The following is a 22,499-nucleotide window of genomic DNA, read 5'->3' as shown; positions in this document are numbered from 1 at the left end:
GGCAGATCCCTGGGCAGCAGGCTGTGCCCTCCCAGCCGACTCACACAGTCCACGTCCAGCGTGTGGCAGCTCCGGAGACACTCGGCCCCGGGCGTGCCCGCGGAGGCGTTGCTGCAGTCCAGGAATACCATGGGGGCCACACAGCCTGCAGAGGGGGGGCACGTTGCCAGGGGCCCCGGGCCAGGCCAGCAGCACCTCCCCCTCTGCCGGGTGCGGGCCGCGGGATCCTGGGGCGGGCGTACCTGCGCTCTGCCCCTCGGCTCCCAGGCAGCTCAGCTTCCCTCCTGCACATGAGCTACGAGAGGTGAAAGAGACGACTGGGCTGGGCTGCACCGCTGCTCCCGCCTGGCCGGGCCCGGCCTCGTCGGGAAGGGACTGGGGGTCGCGGTGAGGGCCCGTCTCCTGCACCGCACTGAGCAGGCCAGGGCAGGGGCGCAGGGCGGGAGGGGAGGGGGGCCAGGGCGGGGTGCACTGGGTGGGCCCCAGACCCTCAGGACAACTTGCTGGGCCAGAGGATGGTCCCTCTTCAGAAGGATGGGGGGGCGCGGGGCCCACCTCCCTCCCCAGGGAGCCCCGGGCTGTGAAGTCCTCTGAGGAGGCGCCAGGCTCTCTGCTTGGAGCAGGCGGGTGGGGGCTCTGAGGGGGACATCGGGGAGGGCCCTCACCACACCACGCCGTTGTCGTGCAGGACCTCCCCTGGGGCCACCACGGAGCTACGGAAGTAGCAGGGACAGGCCTCGGCGGTCACGCAGGTGCCGGCGTCGTCCAGGAAGGTGCCCGGGGGGCAGGTGCAGCCGTCCACAGGCACGAAGGCCACGTTGCAGGTGACATCGGCCTGGCTCAGCGCACGGCAGGTGGGCTGGCAGCTGTCCACCACGTAGGCATAGCTCTGGGTCTTGGGGCAGTCGCTCATGTACTTGGCTGGGGGCGGACCGGTGACCCTCGGGTCAGGGGCGGGGCGACCCGTCCAGCCTTGCCAGGCCACGTCCAAGCTGGGGCTGGAGGGGCCCGAGGCTTATCGTCCCCTCTGGATGGGTGGAGGCCCAGGGCTCTCGCCGAGGACACGGGGTGGGTGCCCCCGGGGTTTCCGCACCCTCCCCCGGCGGGCTGGGCTAGCGGACACTCACTGCACACGCCGTCCCGCCAGCCGCTGAGCAGCACGCCCCGGGTGGCGCAGGCCCGCACGTAGGAGGACAGGGCCGCACACATGCAGTCCTCGCTCTTCTCACAGTTGCACGTGTCGAACATGCAGTTCTGGGGGGGGGAGGCACGTCAGGGACCCCTCCCACCAGGGCCCCTCTCTCTTTCCCCGACCAAGCTTCCTGGGGCCCCCGTCTGGGCCAGGAGGCAGAGGCAGCCCTGAGCTTGGTATGAGGCCGAGGTGTGGACCCGCTGCCCTGAGGGGTGGGGGAGGCCAGGCCAGGCTAGGGACAGTGTCCAGGGACGGGTCTCGGCGGGACCAGCACAGGGGCCCTCTGGAATTTAAGATCTGCCCCTGTCTGGGCAGTGCGTGGGGGGCGTGGACGGTGGGGCGGGGGCTGAAGGCTGGAGGCGGGCTGGTAGGGGTCGCGCAGAGATGGGCCTGGGTCTTCCACCATTGGACACACACTCCTGGGCTTTGGCTTCCAGAAAAGTGGCCTGTTGGCCAACTGCAGTGGGTTGACGTGTGACCCCCCGCAGAGGACACATCCACGTCAGGGCCCCTGGAGCCTGTGAACGTGGCCCTCTCGGAATGGGGGCTTCGCAGACGCGTCGGCGCTAAGAGGAGATCATTAGGCAGCACGCCTGGTGTCCGGATGCCAAGAGCTTCAGGCTCGCGTGGAGGAGCCCGGGGTGGGTGAGGCCGCCTTGAGGCCCAGCAGCTGGAGAGGCAGGAGGACTCTGAGGGGATCCCGCCAGCCCCGTGGTTTTACGCCTCTGGCTCCAGGCCTGGGGGTGGCGACGGGGCGAGTAAACTGCTCCGGCTTCCAGCCCCGCCTGGGCGCCTGACCCTGGGCAGGAGGTGTGAGTGGTGCAGAGAGGGCGCCCGAAGGGGGCCAGGGAAGGACGGCTCCCGGGCAGGGTGCTAGCCAGGGGTCTTACCGAGTGGAAGGGCGCCGGGTTGACAACGGAGTGGCAGGACGAGAAGGCCCCTGCCGGGTCGGTCAGCAGGGAGCACCAATGCTGGGCATAGTTCTCTGCAGGGGACGGCGGGCTGGCCGTCACCGCGCGGCTCAGCAGTCACACGTTCCTCCTCTGGGCCCGTCCACCCGCCCCAGCCTCCGGCGGGGACCCTGGGCTGGATCTCGGGGCTCGCGGCTGTGTCACGGGGGTGCCTTCCCGGAGACGGGCTCACGGCCTGTCGGAGTCCCCGCCCTGCTCACCCCCGGCCCCCACCTGGCCCCCGGGGTGACCCAAGGGCCCCCAGGCCTGCGGATACCGTTTTCCACGCTGAGGGAGCAAGGGTCCTCGAAGCTGTTCTTGGCATTGGGGCAGGCAGCCTGGGTCTTCCAGGTGTTGGCGAAGGCGGCGGCTGTGCCCTCCACCAGGCCGCTGATGGTCCAGAAGTCGTCCGCCTGGTTCTGGTTGAAATTCCCACACAGGCCTGGGGGTGGGGGTGGGGGTGGGGTGGGAGCCTCAGCGGCTGCCCGGCGCGGCCCAGGCTGAAGTCCTGCAGGCTCCAGCACAAGGTGCACCAGCCTGAGAGCCCTGTCCTGGATTTTGGTTCCAGAACCATCTGCAGATGAGCCCTGGGTGGGGGCGGGGGTAGGGTCAGCCCCGACCCAGCCGGCCGAGTGAGGGCACGGTGCCCTGCTCTCCAGCCCCCAGGTGGGCCGGCGCGGGGTCCCCACTGCAGGGCGGGCCCATCTCCTGCCAGACTGCCCCTCGCTCTGCCCCTTCCCCTTGCCCTCCAAGCCCGAGGCGGCCTTACCACACATCTGGCCGCGGTAGGAGGGGTCCAGCCTGAGGAACACCTGCATGAGGGGCACGAGCTGCACCTGCAGCTGCAGCCCGAGGCCTGTCTGCACCAGCACGAAGAAGGACGAGGGCCTGAAGATGGTGACGTTGGCTGCGGGGGAGGGACGGGGGCCGTCAAAGGCCGATGACCCTGACCACCAGGGCCTGAGTCGCAGGGCGGCCCCTGCTGGAGGGCATTGGTGGGCCCCAGCACCCCCCAGGGCCTGGAGCAGGGCAGGAACGTGCACGTGAGCTTGGACGTGTCCGCTGACGCTCCAGGCGGCCGGGCACCTGTGTGCTCCACTCGTGTCCCCACGGCGGCCACAGGCGTAGCCCCTGACGGTGCCCCCTTGCAGGTGAGACACCAGCCCTGGGACGTTCTGGAGCCGCCCGAGGCCACACAGAACTAGCAAGGGACCCAGCTGGCTCTGTGCTGACACCTGGTGGGCCCAGCTCCCGGGGGCCACGTACCCACGGACACGGGCAGCTGTGTGTAGATGGAGTTCATGAACACCCCGCCGCCGGACTGGATCCGGATGGCCTGGCGAGGGGGGGCTGCGGTCAGTGGGGGGGAGGGGGCTGCGGTCAGTGGGGAGGGGGCTGCGGTCAGTGGGAGGGACTGTGGTCAGTGGGGGGGAGGGGGCTGCGGTCAGTGGGAGGGGCTGCAGTCAGTGGGGGGAGGGGGCTGCGGTCAGTGGGAGAAGTGCTGTGGTCGGGGGCAGGGGGGAGCACCGTGGTCGGGGGAGCCCCACCCAACCATCATCAAAGGAGCACTTGCCAGGGGCCACCTGGCAGGCCGCTGCCCCACCCCCTCCCAGCCCGGGCCCTCACCGTGTCCCCTCCATTCAAGCTCAGTGTCACGGTTTTGAGGCAGTTCTCATTGTCGGTCAGGCCACATTTCCGCAGCTCGGCCAGCACGGTGAGGGCACTGTCTGCACATTTCTGCCAGAGCAAAGCCCACCCATGTGCTGGGGTCGGCCAACCCCCAAGCCAGGCAGGGAAGGGCAGGCACCTGTGTGCAGTGCCCTGTGGCTGGGGACGCCCTGCAAGGGGGAGTGGGCTGGCACCAGTGTGCTGTGCCCTGTACCCAGGGACACCCTGCAGGGGTGGGGGGGCTGGCACCTGTGCACGGTGCCCTGTGCCAGGGGATGCCTTGCCGGGTGGGGGGCTGGCACCTGCCATTACCTCTGTGCAGCTTGTCTCAGGACCTGGGAGCCCCTCGATCCCTCGAGTATGAGCCCGGGGGCGTCCCCCTCTGAGTGGAACCCCAGGGACTTCACTCCGCTGGCCCTCAGGGGACCCTTCCTGGGCGGAGGCGGCCAAGGGTCCAGGAGGTCCCAGCAGGCAGGGCTCACCTTGGTCAGGACATAGCTGCAGTCCCCGTGCACGTCATAGAGCTTCTCGTCGAAGGTGGAGATGTGCGACCCCCCCTGGACGGAGCAGGTGCCCAGGCACGGAAGGTCCTGGCACTGCCAGAGTCCCCCGGAGCAGGTGCTGGGAGCATAGCAGAGGGGCATGGTGAGGGGGCGGTGACCCCAACCCAGGCAGGGCCGGGCAGGGGTGGGCAGGGGCCGGGACCTACCAGGAGCTGCAGCTGGTGCTGAAGTTGGTCCCTGGGGCGTAGGTGCGGCCGCCGTGGGTGCACGAGCACTGCTGCAGGGGCAGGCAGCCCATGTGAGTGACGTCGTCCAGCACCGTGCCTGGGGGCAGGGGGCACGAGCAGATCAGCCAAGGCTGGGGGGGCCGGGGTTGGAAACAGCGACCAGGGCAGGCACGGGGATGAGGGCAAAGGCCGGGTGGGAGACCGTCTCTTCGGGCCCGGGGACCTGCCTGGGGGGCAGAAGCAGCCGTCGACGCAGTGGTCCTCGCAGAGCTGGGAGCGCTCAGGGTTGGAGCAGGTGTCCGCGCAGGGCGAGCCGCACTCGTGGTACTGCATGTTCTGGGGACATGTCTGGGCTGCGGGTGGGGGGGGGAGGCAGCGCTTGGCTCCCAGGAAGCCACCTTTGCCCCCGCTTCCATGTGCCAGCAGGGGTCCCCAAAGGGGGCGCCTCTTGTCCCATCTGGCCATCTTCCGGGTGAGGCTGGAGGTGAGCAGAGCGCAGGGCCCAGCCCTCCCACCCCCACCCGGGCTCTGGGGTGAGCCTGCTTGCCATGCCCAGGTCACGTCCTCCCCTCTGGGCGCCCCCCGGCCGCCAGGCCTTTTCCTCTCCTCTTGCCATGGGCTCTCCGTGGGGCCCCACCTGCCCAGGGATGCCTCCCTCACACTCTCCCCAGGGACCCGCTGTGGGTGCAGGGCCCGGGGCTGGCCCTGGGGCACAGCGGCCACTCACGGCAGAGGTCAGGGCCCCTCCAGTTCTGAGGCTGCCCCCCGGCATGGGCACACTGGCGGGAGTACTCGGCGAAGGTGGCGCACGGGCAGGTGGGGCAGCGGCACAGGTCCTGGGTGCAGGCTGCCACGTACACCTCGGCGTCCACCAGCCTGTTGCACTGAGCGAAGGCTGGGCCCAGCAGGGTGCGACGGCAGACGCCCTCCTGGGGAGAGAGGTGGGCACCCTCCATCCTCCTTGCAGGACCCAGGGGCCTGACCCTGCGGCCTTACCGGGGCCAGGGCTGCCCTCTGCCCCCAAGGGTGCTTCCCTCCGCCCACCCACCTGCTCGTCCGTTGTCCATGGCCATCGTCTTCTCTCCCCCTCCCGTCCGCCCGCCCGTCTGCCCTTCCGTCCCTCTGCCCGTCTGTCCATCCGCCTATCCTCGCCTCCCTCCCTCCACCCGTCAACCACGGTGACCTTGTCACTGCTGGATGCAGACTCCGCGTGACCCGGAGGAGTGGCTGGTGACCCTGGACTCCCCACGCCCACCCTGGGCTCCAGGACACACCCGTCTGGGCATGAGGCCCAGGAAATGTGCAGACCCCCCACCAGAGGCACTTCAGAGAAGGGGGAGGCGGAGGTGCCCCGTGCCCTCGGCCAGCCCCAGCAAGTTCAGTGCCCCGCTTCTTCGGGCCCCTCCCTGACCCGCTCCAAGTCCTTGTTTAAGGCTCATGGATTCTGCTGCTTTCGGGGATCCCAGAGCTTCTGGGCCATCCAGAGGTGGGGACTTCCCGGCCTGCTGGGCTTCCTGAGCCCCAGTCTTGGTTTGCAGGGGCAGCAGGCAGGCCGGGCCCCTGGGGAGGCCCTCACCCCATCTGTGCAGTTGTCGGCTGGGGAGGGCGGGGGGTCCTGGCACTGCTCCATGGGCCCATCCAGCTTCTGCAGGTTCCCGAACTGGAGAGGGGTCAGCCTGGCATCTGCAGGGAAGAGGGGCTCGGGCAGTGCAGGAACTCTTGCCCACACTCAGGACTCCAAGCCTCCCTCTGGGACGTCGCTGGACTGAGCCATCTCCACTCCCACTGGCCCCTGCCCAGGACCCCAGCAAGGCCCCCACTCTGCAGCCCCAGCCCCCGGGACTGTCCAGCCCTGGGGCCAACTCCCGTGCTTGGCCGCCTGCACACCCCGGGCCAGGCACACTCACTGTGGATGTAGAACTCGTTGACGGCTGGGAGCCCGTTGAAGTCCCCGCACAGGCCGCACGTCTGGTTGGCGTACTTGGGGTCCAGCTCCAGCTGGGGGCAGTGGAGGGGCAGCTCCAGGCTCTGCCAGCTCGGCGGGCCCCCACACCCCCGCCCCCAACACGGCCCCGCGGGGCCCCCCTGGTGGGGAGGGGGCGCGGCGTCCTCACCAGGGCACTGTCCTCTCCGTTCCACACAAATGTCAGTGCCAGGCGGACGTTGACCTTGGTGTAGGCGCTGCTCTGCTCCACCAGGAGGCCCGCGCGGCTGTAGGGCAGCTCCTCCCTGGGGGGGACGTTGCAGGGCTGCCACGGAGCCCGCGCCCTCTGGGCCAGCCCCGAGCCCCGAGCCCGCCCCGGGGTCGCCGGCTCACCTCTGCCCGTCCACCTGCAGGGAGCCGTTGGAGAGCTCCAGCACCAGCCCCTGGGTCTTGAGGACGATGTGGGTGATGGCGGGCCTGGAGCCCGCCAGGCCGCGGCGGAGCTGGATGTTGAAGTCCTCGTAGGCGGCGCCGCAGTGCGCTGAGAAGACGTAGTTGCACAGGCCCGGGAAGCGGAAGACGTCGCCGTCGAAGGTCTTGTAGTGGAAGTCGCCCCAGGTGCTGCACACCTGGCCGCTGTGCGCCGCGTTCAGGGCTGCAGGGAGTGTGCGGTGGCGGCAGGGCCCCGAGGCCCCGATGGCCCGGCTCCCGCAGAACCACCCGCAAGGAAGGCTCCCACCACGCCCGAGGCCGTCCCGCTGCCTCGCTGCCCCCGCTGTCCCCGCTCTCCTCCCGGGGATGGCAAACGCCCGCCGCCCCCGCCCCGACGGCCACGGGCGCGTCCACTTACGACTGATGGCGGGGGAGACGGTGAGGGGTGGGATGAAAGTCACACGCTGCTGGGCTGCGGAGCGAGGGCCAGGTCACACCAGGAAGGTGGCCAGGCGGGGGCCAGCCAGGCCTCCCTTCCCAGGACCCCTGTCCTCACTGTCACCTCCAAGCCCCTCCCCGTCCGCCTGGGCCACACTCCTGACTGGGCCTGCGTGCTGCCCGACTGTGGGCGTGCACGGGTGTGAGGGAGGAGGGGCAAACGCAAGAGCACGCCCGTGGGGGTGTGAACTCTGCGCGGGGGGGTGTGCGGGTGCGAACCTCTCTGCCCGGTGCCTTTGCTGTCTTGGCCCCTCGGCTGTTCCCTCCCGTGGGCAGACAGGATCCAGCGTCTCAGTGTGACACGTAGTTCATGTGCGAGGCGGTCCACCCCCCACCCGGCGCGGCTGCGCGCCGGCCCCTCCTGCCACTTCCGACCACCGTGCCCCCTCCGACCGTCCACAGCCACAGCTCGGGCCCAGCGGCCCCGGGAACCCGGCTCTGAGGAGCCAGATGTCAGCCCCCAGGGGGCCTGTAGGGGGCGCCCGGTGGCAGAGGGTGTCCATGGGCTGCCGGACAGTGGCCACGTGAACAGCACTTGGACGCTGAGACGGAAGCTGTGGCCAGGAGCTGACCCTTGCCTCCCCATCGGCCCTGCTCTCGCTGTGGCTCGGGCAGAATGGGTCAGGAGAGGGTGTTGGCCTCACAGACCCCAGGCCACCCCAGGGAGCGTGTTGGGCCCGTCCCACGCACCCTTGGAGGACAAAGCCTGGTTTTGTCGAGGAGAAGGATGTGCACGGTTGGGTGGCTCCCAGGGTGACTTAGCAGAAACCCAAGACCAGAGCCGGCTCCGCCTGAGAACCCCCAGCTGCGGCAGCGGGATGCCTGGGGGCTGGGGTGCTGTCACGGCCCCCGAGGTCACCTACGTGTGCACCGCCTCTGGTGGCCAGGGGCCCCACAGCCTTGGTGGCCAGGGCTCAGCCCCCTCCGGGCCCCTCTCTGCCAGGCTCGGGCTGGGACCCCCAGCCACGCGGGCCCAGAATGCCTTCATCCCCTCGTGGGGAGGGGAGGGTGAAGGCCCAGAGGTCCTGTGTCCCCAGGGGGGCCGGCACTCGGTAACCGCACGGCCGCCACACCAGGCTCTGCTCCCCGTGCGACGTTCCCAGCGGGGCCGGGATGGCGACACAGAAAACATGGGGGCTGGCCGGGCATTCACGCCTCCTCCTGAGGGCTTTGCTCGCCTGCGCTTCCCAGCAGCTCGGCTGCCCCCTCTGTCCACCCCGACCCTCACCCCGGACCTGCAGCTCCTCCTGCATGTGCCGGCAGTGGCCCACCCACGGTCAGGCCCCAGGGGGGTGTCACATGGGCACCTTGGGGAACCTGGGGAACCTGGGCCCGTCGCTCAGCCAGACACGCTGCAGTCTGTGTCCCCATCCCCCCGGTGGGAAGCCCACTCTCACCCACCCCAAGGGGCTCTGGCCAAGGGACACCCCCCCCCAGTGTGCGTCTCCTCCTGACAGCAGAGCCCCCGGCTCTGTGGGCCACCCTCTCCCCGTCGCCTCCTGTCACAGCTGGAGAGAGCCCAGCCGGCACCCACCTGCCCAAGCCCCAGCTGGAGGAGGGGGGCTTGCAGGAGCAGCCCTGGACCCGGGGACCGGGGCGGGTGGCCTCGGTGGCCAGGTCTCCAGGCCAGCCCGGTTGGGTATCGCCTGTGCCCGGGGCAGTACTTTCGAGTTGACATGGGGCTTCCCTGGATGCTGGTGCCCCAGGCTGGTCCATCGAGGTAAGGTGGGCGAGAAAGGCTCTGGGAGCCTGTGTGCCCTGGGCCCCCTGCTCCTGCCAGGCATGTACCTGTCTGCCTCATTCCAGCTCCGCCTCCGGGGGGCATCTCCAGCTGCCATGGGGCTGCGGTGGCAGCCGTTACCCAGGTCGGCCTCAGAGGATGGAGCCCTCGCCTGGTCAGGCACCTGTGCCAGCCCTGCCCGCTCCACTGAGGGGGCCTCACCCTGTCTGCCCTCCACCCAAGACCAAGACCTTCGGTTTCCCCAGGGGACTTGAGCTCCACTAGTGCAGGCTGAGCATGCGGGGCCGAGTGTCCAGGATGCACAGGGCCCCAGGGAGGACGCACTGCGTTATGGGCAGAGAGACCCAGGCGAGCCCCTGCCTTGGAGGTGGGTGAGGGCTTCAGCCTTACCTGCTTTCTGCGCCAAGAGCAGGGCCACGAGGGCCCACAGCATTGCCCGGTGCCCACTTGGGGCGCCCATCCCGCGGCCGGCACGAGGGTGGGCCGTTGGCGAGGAAGGAATGGGGCCGGCGTTCGCTCCCCCGGGGGCCCTGGGGCTTATATAGCAGGGAGCCTTGGCCCCGTGCCCGGCTCCTGGGCCACGCGGGGCGCGGTCTTCCCCCCCACGACAGCCACGTGTATTTGCTCTCAGGGAGGGGCCGTGGCACCAAAGATTCCGGAGGGGGAAGGATTTGTGGCCCGGCCCCAGAGGTGCAGGACCCCCGCCCCTGCCCCCAGCGGCTTCTGAGGATCGGAAGGGAGGGTGGAGCGGCTCATCCTCCTGGAGCCAGGAACGCACGGCTGGCCAAGCCCCTGAAGAGCCATCCCCGTGCTCCTGCCTCGCAGCAGCCCCGCTCACTGGATGGGACAGGTGGCCTGCAAGCTGGCTTGCGCTCCGCCCCCGGCAGCTCCTCCCGGGAACCTGGCCTGGGCTGTGAGGGGCACTGCCGGGGAGGAGGTGGCTCTGGGGGAGATGGCTGTCCTCCCTTGGTCCCCTGGGGGTGAGAGGGAGCTGCAAGGTCATAGCTCAGCGTGGCCAGTGGGGCCGGGGCTCCTGCTCAGCGTGGGAATGCGTCACGTGTGGGAAGGACCTGTCTGCAGGGCAATGGGGGTTCCAGAGCCCCCAGCTGTGCCGGCAGACCCTTCCAGGTCTCTGGGCCCACTCTGTCCCCAAGGTCAAGTCCCGGGGAAACTGAGGCCCCAGGGACAGGCACCCAGGTCGAGGCAGGGCCCAGGCTCCCAGCCCGTGTCTGGTCTGTGGCCCTCACCTCTCTCCCAGGGCCGGCTTATTAACCCCGGGGAGGGAGCCCTCAACCTCCGGGGGTCCCGGGCCGTCCGCAGTCTGCTCAGGGAGCTATGCCCACAGAGATGGGCCCCTGGGCCGCCAGCAGGTCTGATGGGGTGCCTGGGGGTTGGGGGGGCACTCCTAGCCCCAGAACTGCCCCAGCCGTGGTGGCAGGACTTAGGCGTCACCTGGTAGCCTTTCCCGCCTCAGGAACTGGCCCCCACAATGTCCGTCCTGCAGCCTCGCGCTCAGCTGCATCCCCACATGCACGTCTCGAATTTCCTTCTCATCCCAAACCCAGGGCGTCTGAGCACAGGACCCGGAGCCGGAGGGACACCGGGTCCGGGGCTGTGACTGCCTGCTGGGCGGTTTCCAGGTTTGCGTGAGTCACAGCCTGGAGCACCTGGTCCCCCCGGCCCCCCACCCCGCCTTTGTCTTTCTGAGGATAAGTCCGTGGACGTGGAGTTTCTGGGGCAAAGGGACAACCCATCTGGAAAGCCGTAGACGCATTTTGCCCAGCTTTGCCTCTTGGTTCCTGGCACGTCAGCACAGGCACCGCCCATGGGTCGTCTGCAGACCTGGGCTCGGACCCCACTCCCTGCCCACTGCCGGGACCCCAGGAAGGCGCCCAGGCCGAACTGTCACTGTCACTTCCAAGGTCGAAGGTCCCCAGGGCTGGGCCGTGTGTTCTCCAAAGCCTCTTTTACAGCCAGCCCAGTTGTCCCCCGGCAGAAGAGCGTGCTGGAGGGGTCTCCAGGGAGGGCGGGCAGGGGGCTTCTCGGGACAGGCCTACCCCTAACCTAAGCCCCTAACCGAACCTAACCCCAGGCCTCAGCCCTGTTCAACCCGTGCCTGGGCCGGCCATCCTGCCCTCACTCCAGGCAAACAGCCAGTGCTTAATAACGCCATGGGCCCTCATGTGCGTGGGGAGTGCCCACTGCCGGGAGAAAGCAGGGGATCCTTGGCCTCCAGCTTGAGCGATGCCCAGGGCCTTCTCTCTCCTGCGCTGCAGGCTCCGTTCCCGGTCTGTGTCCCTGGGCACCTTCCAGGCTGCCAGCACCCCGCAGGCCTCAGAGGGGCCCCGCCAGCCCCCGTCCCCATGTCCAGCCATCCCTTCCCACCCCTACGTGGGTGGCCTGGGTGCCTTGGCCCCTGGGGACGTTATGTCCTCAAGCTTCAAGGCTGTCCTGCCCTCCACACCCCACCCCGCAAGGGCCCCTCCGGGTGGCAGGAGCCGGGCCCATCTGGTCACGGCTGGTACGCAATAGGCATGCAGTAAAGGCACTGGCGGAGCGAGGGTGGCCACTGCCAGGCGCAGCCCCCCCCCCCGCGGGGGGAGCACTGTCCTCGGGCAGAGCTGGCCGGGGGGCCGCGGGGTCGCAGGATTGAGACACATCCCGGATGTGGACGCGGGAGCCCAGCCTGTTTGCTCAACGAGTTTACCCCTTCACAGTTGAGAGAGCGGAGAACAGAAGGAGGAGGAAGCCAGGGTGCGGGGCTGCTGGGAAGGAGCTGGGGCCAGGCCTCCCGGGGCTCGGGGAGGGCGCAGGGACGTGCCAGCGGCCTGCCCTGCCTGGGCGCGCCCTGTCCCTCACTGGGCCGCTGGGCCACGCAGAGCTGCAGGCAGCTGGGGCCCCACCCACAGAAAAGACCTCCACACAGAGCCCGGAGCAGGGCTGACCCCCGCCAGTCCCTCCGCCCAGTCGGGTGCCCCGGAGGGCTTGGAGCTGCCTGGGGTCCTCTCAGTCCAACCCTCCCCGCCCACCCTCTGCGCATCATGGCCAGGCAGAGCCAGGGCCCAGCCACTGGGATGCAGCAAGCCTCAGGCATTGATTGAGTGCTGGCTGTCTGCCCAGCTCCACACTGCACACCATGGACGCCCAGGAGGACTGGCACACGGCCCTGGGGGGTCGAAGGCATGGCTGGCTCTCAGCCTGCTCAGAGCCCGGCCCTCTGCACCTGCTGCTTCCCGCTTCTCAGAGCAAGGGCGTCTGTGGGGAGGGGAAGCCTTCAGCTCCTGGACGGTTCCTCGCAGCTCTGGCCTGTGCCCGGGGAGAGTGGGCAAGGGCTCCACTGGGGCATCCTGGTCCCCAGACCTGTGCCCACTCCCCTGACCCTGCCCAGGGCTGCAGGATTGTGGAGACCCTCCCCCAGGAAGCCCCTGCCCTGTGTGGTGACAGAACCCACAGCCCCCTCCTCTTCCCGCTCTGCACTCAAACTCCCCCTCCCTGCCCCTTCCCCCCACTTCCCGGTCTGCACTCAACCCCCCCTCCCCGCCCCTTCTCCCCCACTTCCCGGTCTGCACTCAACCCCCACCTCCCCGCCCCTTCTCCCCACTTCCCGGTCTGCACTCAAACCCTCTCACCTCCCTGCCCCCTCCCCCCATCATCTCTGCCTTCGGCAAATTCCCTTTTTTTTTTTTTTTGGTCTTTTTAGGGCCACACCCACGGCATGTGGAAGTTCCCAGGCTAGGCAGGGGTCGAATCGGAGCTGCAGCCGCTGGCCTACACCACAGCCACAGCAATGCCGAATCCTTAACCCACTGAGCAAGGCCAGGGATCGAACCTGCATCTCATGGATACTAGTTGGGTTTGTTAACTGCTGAGCCGTGATGGGAGCTCAGTTCCAGCCAGTTTTGAGGAGCCCAGAGAGGCACAGTCTGCGCCCTGTGGACTTGGCGTGGCCGAGGAGGACAGAGGTTCTCTTGTGGCTTACATCACACCTGCCCACACAAGGAGCAGTGAGGGTTTTGAAGGAACCAAAGCTGGGGAGTGGGTGGGGCGGGGAGCGTAGGGGTGTGAAGCAGAGGGAAAGGGAGGAATCAGCCTTCTACAGATGAGGGAACAGCTCCACCAGAGAGGGAAGCGCAGGTGCAGAGACCCTGCGGCTGGGATGGACGTGGCCCATTGTCGTGGCTGGTACTGAGTCACCAGGAAGAGGAGCTGGACAGGGGTGGGGGCAGGGCTGGATGCGAGGGGTCTCTTCAGAGACCCAAGCCTATGGATTCTTAACCCACTGAGCCACAGTGGGAACTCCTTTGATGCAATATGGTCTTAATTTTGTGTTGCTCACTTTATTTTCTTTTGTTGCCTGTGCTTTTGGGGTCATATCCAAAAACCACTGCCAAGTACAACGTCACGAAAATCTTCCCCTAATTTTCTTCTAAGCCTTTCACAGTTTTAGCTCTTACGTTTAGGTCTTTGATCTGCTTTGAGCTAATTTTCAGATATGGTGTCAGCATCCAGCTTCGTTCTTCTGAATGCGTACACTCAGCTGTCCCAGCACCATTTGTTGAAAAGACTGTCCTTTCTCCATTGCATGGTCTTGGCTCCCTTGTCAAAATCCAGCTGATGGCATTGCCAGGGCTCTTTTCTGCACCATCTGTTCCATTCCATTGGCCAACCTGTCTGTTTTTATGTGGTACCACAGTGTTTTGAGTACTGCACCTTCTGCTAAGTTTTGAAGTCAGGGACAACGAGTCCTCCAACTTTGTTCTTTTTCTTGAGTGTATTGACTATGGAAGGTCCCTTGAGATTCCACATGAATTTCGGGGTGGATTTTTCTATTTCTGCAAAAACACCATTGGGATTTCATAAACTCTGTAGATCTCTTGGGACCATATTTTTATTTTATCCATATGAAGTCTTCAAGTCCGTGGATATGAGATGTCTTCTTTCCGCTTATTTATGTCTTTGATTTCCTTCAGCAATGTTTTCTTGTTGTCATTGTACAAGTCTTTGGCCTCCTTGGTTAAATTTATTCCTAAGTACTTTATTCTTTTTATACTATAGCGAATGGGGTTTTCCTAATTTCCTTTTTGAGTTGTTCATCACTAGTGGATAGCACCTTGCTGAATTTGTTTATTAGCTCCGTCTTAGTTCTTTCAGGCTGTTATAAAAAAAATGCCACAGACTGGGGGCCTGATTGCTCACAGTTCTAGAGGCTGGACTTTGGCTGGCATGATCAAGTTCTGGTGGACGCCTTCTTCCAGGTTCAGACTGCCCATTCCTTGCAAAGCCATCAGGGGTGGGGACCTGCCCTGGAACCGCTTTTATTAGGCACTAATCCCTTTCACTGGGGCTCCACTCTCATGACTGAAGCACCCCCACCTCTTAATACCATCCCCTTTGAGGGCTGGAATATCAACATATGGATTTTAGAGGAAAGCATTCACACCATAGCAATCTTAAATAGTTTTTGGTGGAATTTTTAGAGATTTCAACATATCCCTGTCATTTACGACCAGGGATAGTTTTCTTTAGTTTCCAATCTGGATGCCTTTATTTCTTTTTCTTGCCTAATTGCTCTGGCTGGGACTTCTAGTGCTGTGTTGAATGAGTAGAGGTGGTGAATGCAGCATCATTGCCTCGTCTCTGACGTTAAAGGAAACACTTTTCTCTTTCACCTTGAGTATGATTTTATCTTTGGACCTTTCATACATGGCCTTTAATATATTATATTGTATTTCCTTCTAGTCTTCGTTTGTTGAGTGTTCTTTTTTTAATCATAAAAAGGTATTGAATTTTGGCAAATTCTTTCTCTGCCTTAATAGCAAGATGGGTCTTTTCCCTCTTCAAATTATTAATGTGAGGCCTGGTTGACTTTCGCGTGTTGAACCTCCTTGCATTCTGGGAATAAAACCTTCTTGGTCATGGTGTATAATCCTTTTAATATACTTCCGAATTTGTTTGCCAGCGTTTTGCTGAGGATCTCTATTCATAGGGGATGTTGGTGTGTAGTTTTCTTTTCCTGCAGTGTCTTTGTCTGGCTTTGGCGTCAGGACCATAAGCGCCTGATAGAAGAGTTAGTAAGTATTCCTTCCTCTACCATTTTTGGCAAGCATTTGAGAAGGATTGGGATGGATTCTTCTCTAAATGTTTGGTAGAATTCTCCTGTGAAGGCCTCTGGTCGGGGCTTTTCTTTGTGGTGGGGTTTTTGATTATTAGGTACAGGTCTACTTAGCTTGTCTATTTTTTTGTGAGTAAGTTTTGTTAAGCTATACGTTTCTGGGAATTTGTCCATTTCTTCCAGGTTGTCGAATTTCTTGGCATGCAATTGTTCATGCTCTTTCCGTTCGTCATATTTTAAAAGTGTTGCCTGTGTTATATTTCTTCGTTAGTCTCAGCGTTTGTGATTTGGGTTTTAGTATTCTATATTTCCCTTGCTAGAGGACACCTTCATATTCACAGAATGGCATAAACCAATGCCGATAGTAATGATAATACTGGGATACAGAAGATCCTGAAGACTTTTCTCCTTACCTTTTCTTTTTTGAGCAACCGTACATAGTATTTTATTATTTTTATTGAAGTATAGTTGATGTGCAATATTATCTAAGTGACAGGCGTCTAGCGTAGGTGATTTACAATTTTTAAACATTCTGATTCACTTGCAGTTATTATAAAATATTGGCTATATTCCCCGTTTGTACAATATATCCTTATAATGTATCTATTTTATACAAATGGTTTGTACTTCTTAACCCCCTACCCCTATTTTGACCCTCCCCACTCCACTTTCCCCAATGTTGTTCGTTTCCTATATCTGTTGTTTGTTTCCTGTATCTGTGAGTCTGTTTCTCTTTTCTTTTTCGTCTTTTTGTCTTTTCTGGGGCTGCACCCGTGGCATATGGTGGTTCCCAGGCCAGGGGTCTAATCGGAGTTGTAGCCACCAGCCTACGCCAGAGCCACAGCAACACCAGATCCGAGCTGGGTCTGTGACCTACAGCAACGCTGGATCCTTAACCCACGGAGCGAGGCCAGGGATCGAACCCACAACCTCATGGTTCCTAGTCGGATTTGTTAACCACTGCGCCACAACGGGAGCGCCAGTCTGTTTCTTTTGTTAAACTCACTAGTTTGCTGTATTTCTTGGGTCCCACACACGAGTGAGATCATACAGTCTTTCTGTCTGACTTACTTCGTTTAGCGTAATACCCTCCAAGTCCATCCGCGTGGAGACCCTGAAGCATAGCCATTTCTGTGAAATAACTCGTAACTTCCCTTTCAGAGTTCCCTGGTGGTCTGGCAGTTAAGGATTCAGTGTCGCCACTGCTGTAGCTCTGGTTCGATCCCTGGCCTGGGAACTTCCATCGGCCGTGGATGTGGCCAAAAAGACGTAGCAGTGTTTCTCTCATTTCTGGTTTTAAAATCTGATTCTTCTTTCTGTTTGTCTTAGTGCATCTCACTGAATGTTTGTCAGTTCTGTTGATCTTTTCTAAAAACCACATCTTGGTTTTGTTGTTTCCTTCGTTGTTTTTCTATTCTCGGTTTTATTTATCTCTGCTCTAACCTTTATTATTTCCTCCCTTTCGCTCGTCTGAGCTTGATTTTCTCTTTTTTTCCCCCCTAGTTCTTTAGGATGTAAAGGTAGGTTATTGACTTGAGATCCTTTCCTCTTTTTGATGCAGGTTTACGGCTATAAATTTTCCTCTTAGCACTGCCTTTGCTGAGCCTCAGGTTTTGGTAGGTTGTGGTTTCGTCTTCATTTATCTGTAAGGATTTTATCATTTCTTCTTTGACCAGTTAGTCGTTTAAGAGTATGTTGTTTACTTTCTATGTGTTTGTGGATTTTACAATTTTTCTTTTATTATTGATTTGCGGGTTCATTCCTTTGTGGTCAGAAAAGATACTTTGTATGTTATTAATCTTTTAAAATGTACTCAGACTTGTTTTAGAGCACGGCAGTTAGTCTATTCCGAAGGCTGTTTGAGAAACTGTCTATGCTGCTGTGATGGTTACGTGTTCTGCAGAGGTACGTCAGGTGTAAGAGGTCTATAGCATTGTTTGAGTTCTCTGTTTCATTATTGATGTTTTTTTTTTCCTTTCTAATGATTTTTATTTTTTCCTTGATAGCTACTGCAGTGTTCTGTCAATTTTCTACTGCACAGCAAAGTGAGCCAGTCACACATACACATTCTTTCTTCTCCCATCATCAGGCTCCATCGCAAGTGACCAGACTTAGTTCCCAGTGCTTCACGGCAGGATCCCGTTGCTTATCCACTCCGAAGACAGTAGTTCGCATCTATTCACCCGAAATGCCCAGTCCATCCCTCCCTCCCCCTCTGCTCTGCATCCCCAAGTCTGTTCCCCAAGCCCATGGTCGTCTTTTCTGTGGAAAGGTTCTTTTGTGCCACACATTAGATTCCAGAAATAAGTGATACCGTGTGGTATTTGTCTTTCTCTTTCTGACTTACTTCATTTTGTGTAAGAGTCTCTAGTTTCATCCATGTTGCTGCAAATGACATTATTGATCTTAACGTTCTAGTCATTATTTCAAGTGTGGTATTGAAGTCACCAACTATTGATAGTAGTTTTACTATCTGTCCCTCCTTTCAAGTCTGTCAATGTTTGCATCATATATTTTGGGATTACATTGTTTGATGCATGTATCTTTACAATTGCTGTATTTTGTTGAAATTTTTTCTCTCTTTTTTGACCACACCCATGGCATGCAGAAGTTCCTGGGCCAAGGATCGAACCTGTGCCACAGCAGCAACCTGAGCCACTGCAGGGACAACACTGGATCCTTAATCCACTGAGCCACAAGAGAACTCCAAAATTTTTTTTCTTTTATCAGTAAGTATTGTCTTTCTTTGTCTCTTATAACCTTTTTTTTTTGTTTTGTTTTTAACTTAAAGTCTATTTTGTCCGATATTAGTTTAGCCACCCCAGCTCTCTTTTAGTTTTTATTTGCATGGAGTATCTTTTTCCATCCTCTCACTTTCAACCTATTTGTGCCTTTATTTCTAAAATGAATCTCTTGGAGTTCCCGTTGTGGCTCAGTGGTTAGCAAATCCGACTAGGAACCCGTGAGGTTGTGGGTTCGATCCCTGGCCTTGCTCAGTGGGTTAAGGATGTGGTGTTGCCACAAGCTGCAGTGCGGGACGCGGCTCAGGTGTGGGGTTGCTGTGCTTGTGGTGTAGATCTGCAGCTGCTGCTCCGATTTGACCCCTGGTCGGGAACTTCTATATGCTGTGGGTGCAGCCGTAAAAAGAAAAGAAGAAAGATAAAGAAAAGATGCTGAGAGGGGAGTTTAAATCCATTTACATTTAAAGGGACTACTGGCAAGAATGAGCTTACCCTGCCGGGTGCCATTTGTTTTCTGTGTGTCTCTCAGCTTTTCCTTCCTCGTTCCCTCATTCCTGCCTTATTTCATGTTTAGTCGATTTTTGCAGTGACAGATTTTGATACCTGTATTTCCTTTTGTGTGAACCATGTAGATATTTTCTTTCTGGTTGTCACAGGATTACATATAACACCCTAAAGTTATAACAGCTGAATTCGAATTGCTACCAATTATGTACAAAACTCTACTCTCCTATAGCTTTATCCCCTCCCTTTGCTATGGTTGAAACAAATTACATCTTTAAGACTTGTATGATAATAACATAGATTTGTAATTCTTTTAAGCATTTGCCTGAAATCATAGAAAGTAAAAAGTAGAGGTACAAACAAAAATTGCAATAATATTGGCTTCCGCGCTTGCCCACAGACTTCGGCCTTGTCGGAGGTCTTTATTTTCCTGCAGAGCTTTAGCTTACCGTCTAATGCTTTTCGTTTCAACCTGAAGGGCTTCTAGCATTTCTTGCAGGGTGGGTTTAGTGGTGAACTAAACGCAGTTTTTGTTTATCTAGAGATGGCCTAATTTGTCTCTCGCTTTTGAAGGATAGCTTTGCCAAATTTAGAATTCTTAGTTGAGTTTTTCTTTCATCACTTCAGATAGATCGTCAGTGCCTTAACGGCCTCGGAGGTTTACGATGATAAGTCAGCGAACAACCTTAAGGCGAATGCCTTGTGCGACAAGTCTCCTTCTCCTTGGTGCTTCTGAGAGTTTTCCTTCGACTTTTGACTGTGCGCGTGTAAAGTGTGTCACTGTGGCCTCTTGGGCCTTATTCCACCTGCAGTTTGTTGAGCTGTCATCTCTTCACACAGTATTTGTACCTCTTTCTCTTCCCTGCTGGGATTCTCAGAGGTCGACGTGCTTGATGCTTTCCCACAAGTGCTTTGGACTCTGCTCATTTTTCTTCATTTTCTTTTTTCTGTTCCTCAAATTTGATCATTTAAGTCATCCGGCCTTGAACCTATCTACAAAATAGAAACAGACTCATAGGCATAGAGAACAGACTTGGGGTTGCCAAGGGGGAGGGGAGGGAGTGGGATAGATGGGGAGTTTGGGGTGAGCAGACGCAGACTATTGTATTTAAAACAAATAAGCCATGGCATCGTACATTACAGCGCAGGGAATATACCCAGTCTCTTGTGATAGAACATGATGGGAGATAATATAAGAAAGGAAATGTGTACATACGTATGACTGGGTCACTTGGCTGTGCAGCAGAAATTGGCACAACATTGCGAATCAACTATATTTTAATTAAAAATATAAATAGATGCAATTAAAATTACTTTATGCAGAGATGCAAAAAAAATCGTCCTGTCTTGGAGTCCACGGAACCCGTCTTCTGCCTGACCAGGTCTGCTATTGAACCCCTGCAGAGAATTTTCCATTTTAGTCATGGAACTCATCAGCTCCAGAATTTTTTTTTAAATAATTCCTATCTTGTTAATATTCTCGTTTTGTAAACGCATCATTTTCCCGATTTCCTTTGGCTTTTGTCCATGTTTTATGTTAGTTCTTTGAACATAACTGAAGACAGTAGTTTCAAAGTCTTTGTCGAATGAGACGGATGGCTCAACTTCCTCATGAATGATTTCTGTGAATGTATTTTTTCCTTTGAATAGGCCGTATTTTCTTGCTTCTTTGTAAGCTTCGTGATTTTTTTGTTGAAACCTGGGGAGTTGACCCTTATAATCGATAACTCTGGAATTCAGAGTCTTCCCTTTCCCAGTATTTCTTTCTCTTTTTCTCTTTCCTTTTGCTTTGTTGTTATCGAAGGCTGTGGTGGTGCATCTGTTCTGAGACTTTTCCAAACAATTTCTGCAAAGGCCATTCCTTGTTGTGTGTGATCATTTAAACTCTGTTCATCTAGCTTGTGTTCAGCTAGTGTTTGGGGAGAGTCGCCTTGAGTAGCAGGCGCTTTCCCAGTCCTCCCAGCCTGGATCCGTCCTTCAACACCTAGTAGACCTGCTCTGAGCCTGGGCGCCCGCCCAGAATGGAATCTTGCCTGGGCCTGGGTGCGGCTTTCGGATTTCCTGCGCACATGTGGCCGCTTTTCAATGTCCTGACTTGCCAGAGTCTTCCTTGAATTTCTCCAGGCCTTAGGTGGTCCTTATGCATCTCCAACTGCCATCTCTTGCCCTAGGAGCCCGCGAGTCTGTCGTCACCTCACAGCTTTTATGAGCAATGCCTGCCACTTTTGCCACCTGAGTTCCAGGTTAAACGAATCGGATGTGTGTCTTGTGTCGCTCGTCCACGCATCCGAGAGGTGTACACAGCCCTCTACAGATGTGGTCATCTCTGCTCCTTCTGGTTCGGGGTGGAGGAGAGGAGTGGACCTGGGCTGGCAATGCAGGATCAACACTGCCTCTGCCCTGGGGGTGGGCCAGGATGGTGAAAATGCCGCAAATCTTTCCTACCCTCCTGAGGACGGCTTTTGCATTGGATTTTGGCTGGACTGTCTTTGGAGCTCTGATAAAGTAGCCCAGACAGATCATCTGTCTTCTTCTTCTTCTTCAACTTCGTGTGTGTGTGTGTGTCTTTTCAGGGTCACCTCTACAGCAGGTGGAGGTTCCCGGGCTAGGGGTCAAATCAGAGCTGCAGCTGCCGGCCGACACCACAGCCACGCTAATGCCGGCTCCTTAACCCACTGAGCGAGGCCAGGGATCAAACTCACGTCCTCATGGATAGTAGGCAGCTTCATGACTGCTGAGCCGCGGTGGGAACGCGGTCTTTTTCAGTGTCTCTGGGGGAATGAGATCCTAGAGCTTCACCACCCACCATAGAGTTATTTTGCGAATAGAAGTTCATGCGGCTAAAGAAATAAAAGGGAAATGGCTAGATAGGAGCAATGAAGCTGCAGAAGGCAAATAAGAGGAGAGAACGTGATTAGAAAAGCGCCAGTGGTGCTAACACTGGTGGCGATGGGCCTCGAGGGTGGGGGCCCTCCAGCAGCCCCCAGGCACCTCCCGCAGAGGCTCATTAGCTCCAAGGGGCAAGCGGCCACGCTCCAGTGGAGACGCTGCCAGGCTCCCCACAGCCAAAGCGAGCATCGCAGTGTGGACCCGGGGGTGCCCAGGAGTGAGGCCTGAGAGGCGTGTGCCCCACCCCCAGCACGAGGAAGCCAAGGCAGCCCCAGAGGCGGGGGTGCGGTCCGACGCCTCAGGCAGGTCGTGGTCAAGGAGCCCAGAGAAGGGCTGGGGACAGGTTCCAGGGTAAAGTTGCCAAGGAGGCGGCACTCGCGTGACCCCAGACGGGCAGCAAGGACGGGGGCAGGACAAGCGAGGGGTGCAGAGGCCTGGCAACTGGGTGTGGTGGGCGGCACGGCGTCATCGCTGACCCCTGCCTGGACCCACGCCCTAATTAGGGCAAAGGGGCAAAAGCTTCGTCAACTCCAGTGGCACAGAAAAAATATGTGGACGCAGAGAGGGGAGAGGGCAGGTGCCCAGAGCCCGAGAGCCAAAGGACAGCAAAGCGAGAAACCCCAGCGCTGGTGAATCAGGGCCAAGGGCAGGCAGGACGTCTAGGCTGTTTCTGCCCCTTGTTCATAAACTCAAACTCATATCAGCACATTCTCCAGAAAGCTCCGTGCTGGTTGTGACTTGGGGAGCGGACTACAGGGAGGCCAGTGGGGGGGCCACTGCCGTTGGACGTGGCTGGTGGTGAGTGGTGGGGAGGGCCGAGGGGAAGGCGGGGAGGACACAGGGAGAGCAGGGGAGGGGCCGCTGTCCTACCTCCGGGCACAGCCAGCAGCACAGGCCCTGATGTGGCAGGTCCCCAGGCGGGTGCAAGACATGCCTCCCCACCCCACCCCCCGCCCCCCGGTCCCTTCCTCCCTCTCCATCCCTCCCCCAGCTCCTCCCCCCCGGCACCCCCCAGGACCAGGGTCGTGGGGAGGGCCGTGGGGTCCTCCGAGGGGGCACAGCCTGGGCGAGGGGCAGGCCTGGCGCAGCGTGGCCACAGCGTGGGCAGGCAGGTGTGG

At 59.4% G+C, this 22,499-nt stretch overlaps 1 protein-coding gene across 1 annotated transcript in view; it reads right to left on the bottom strand.

The window, feature by feature from the left end:
* Window positions 1-10,023, bottom strand: part of MUC5B (mucin 5B, oligomeric mucus/gel-forming) — a 34,412-nt gene extending 24,389 nt beyond the window's left edge. The window contains 19 exon segments of the mRNA XM_021082487.1: window positions 45-145; window positions 243-295; window positions 666-921; window positions 1,128-1,254; window positions 2,083-2,177; window positions 2,420-2,584; window positions 2,912-3,049; window positions 3,409-3,478; window positions 3,769-3,879; window positions 4,293-4,431; window positions 4,520-4,637; window positions 4,768-4,893; window positions 5,268-5,469; window positions 6,117-6,223; window positions 6,448-6,538; window positions 6,655-6,769; window positions 6,858-7,119; window positions 7,315-7,368; window positions 9,526-10,023. Coding sequence (XP_020938146.1) covers window positions 45-145; window positions 243-295; window positions 666-921; window positions 1,128-1,254; window positions 2,083-2,177; window positions 2,420-2,584; window positions 2,912-3,049; window positions 3,409-3,478; window positions 3,769-3,879; window positions 4,293-4,431; window positions 4,520-4,637; window positions 4,768-4,893; window positions 5,268-5,469; window positions 6,117-6,223; window positions 6,448-6,538; window positions 6,655-6,769; window positions 6,858-7,119; window positions 7,315-7,368; window positions 9,526-9,595 — 2,400 coding nt within the window. The 5' untranslated portion in view covers window positions 9,596-10,023.

This window comes from Sus scrofa, chromosome 2 (genome assembly GCF_000003025.6).
Source record: "Sus scrofa isolate TJ Tabasco breed Duroc chromosome 2, Sscrofa11.1, whole genome shotgun sequence".
Classification (NCBI taxonomy): Eukaryota; Metazoa; Chordata; class Mammalia; order Artiodactyla; family Suidae; genus Sus; species Sus scrofa.
This window is presented reverse-complemented; position numbering and strand designations above follow the sequence as displayed.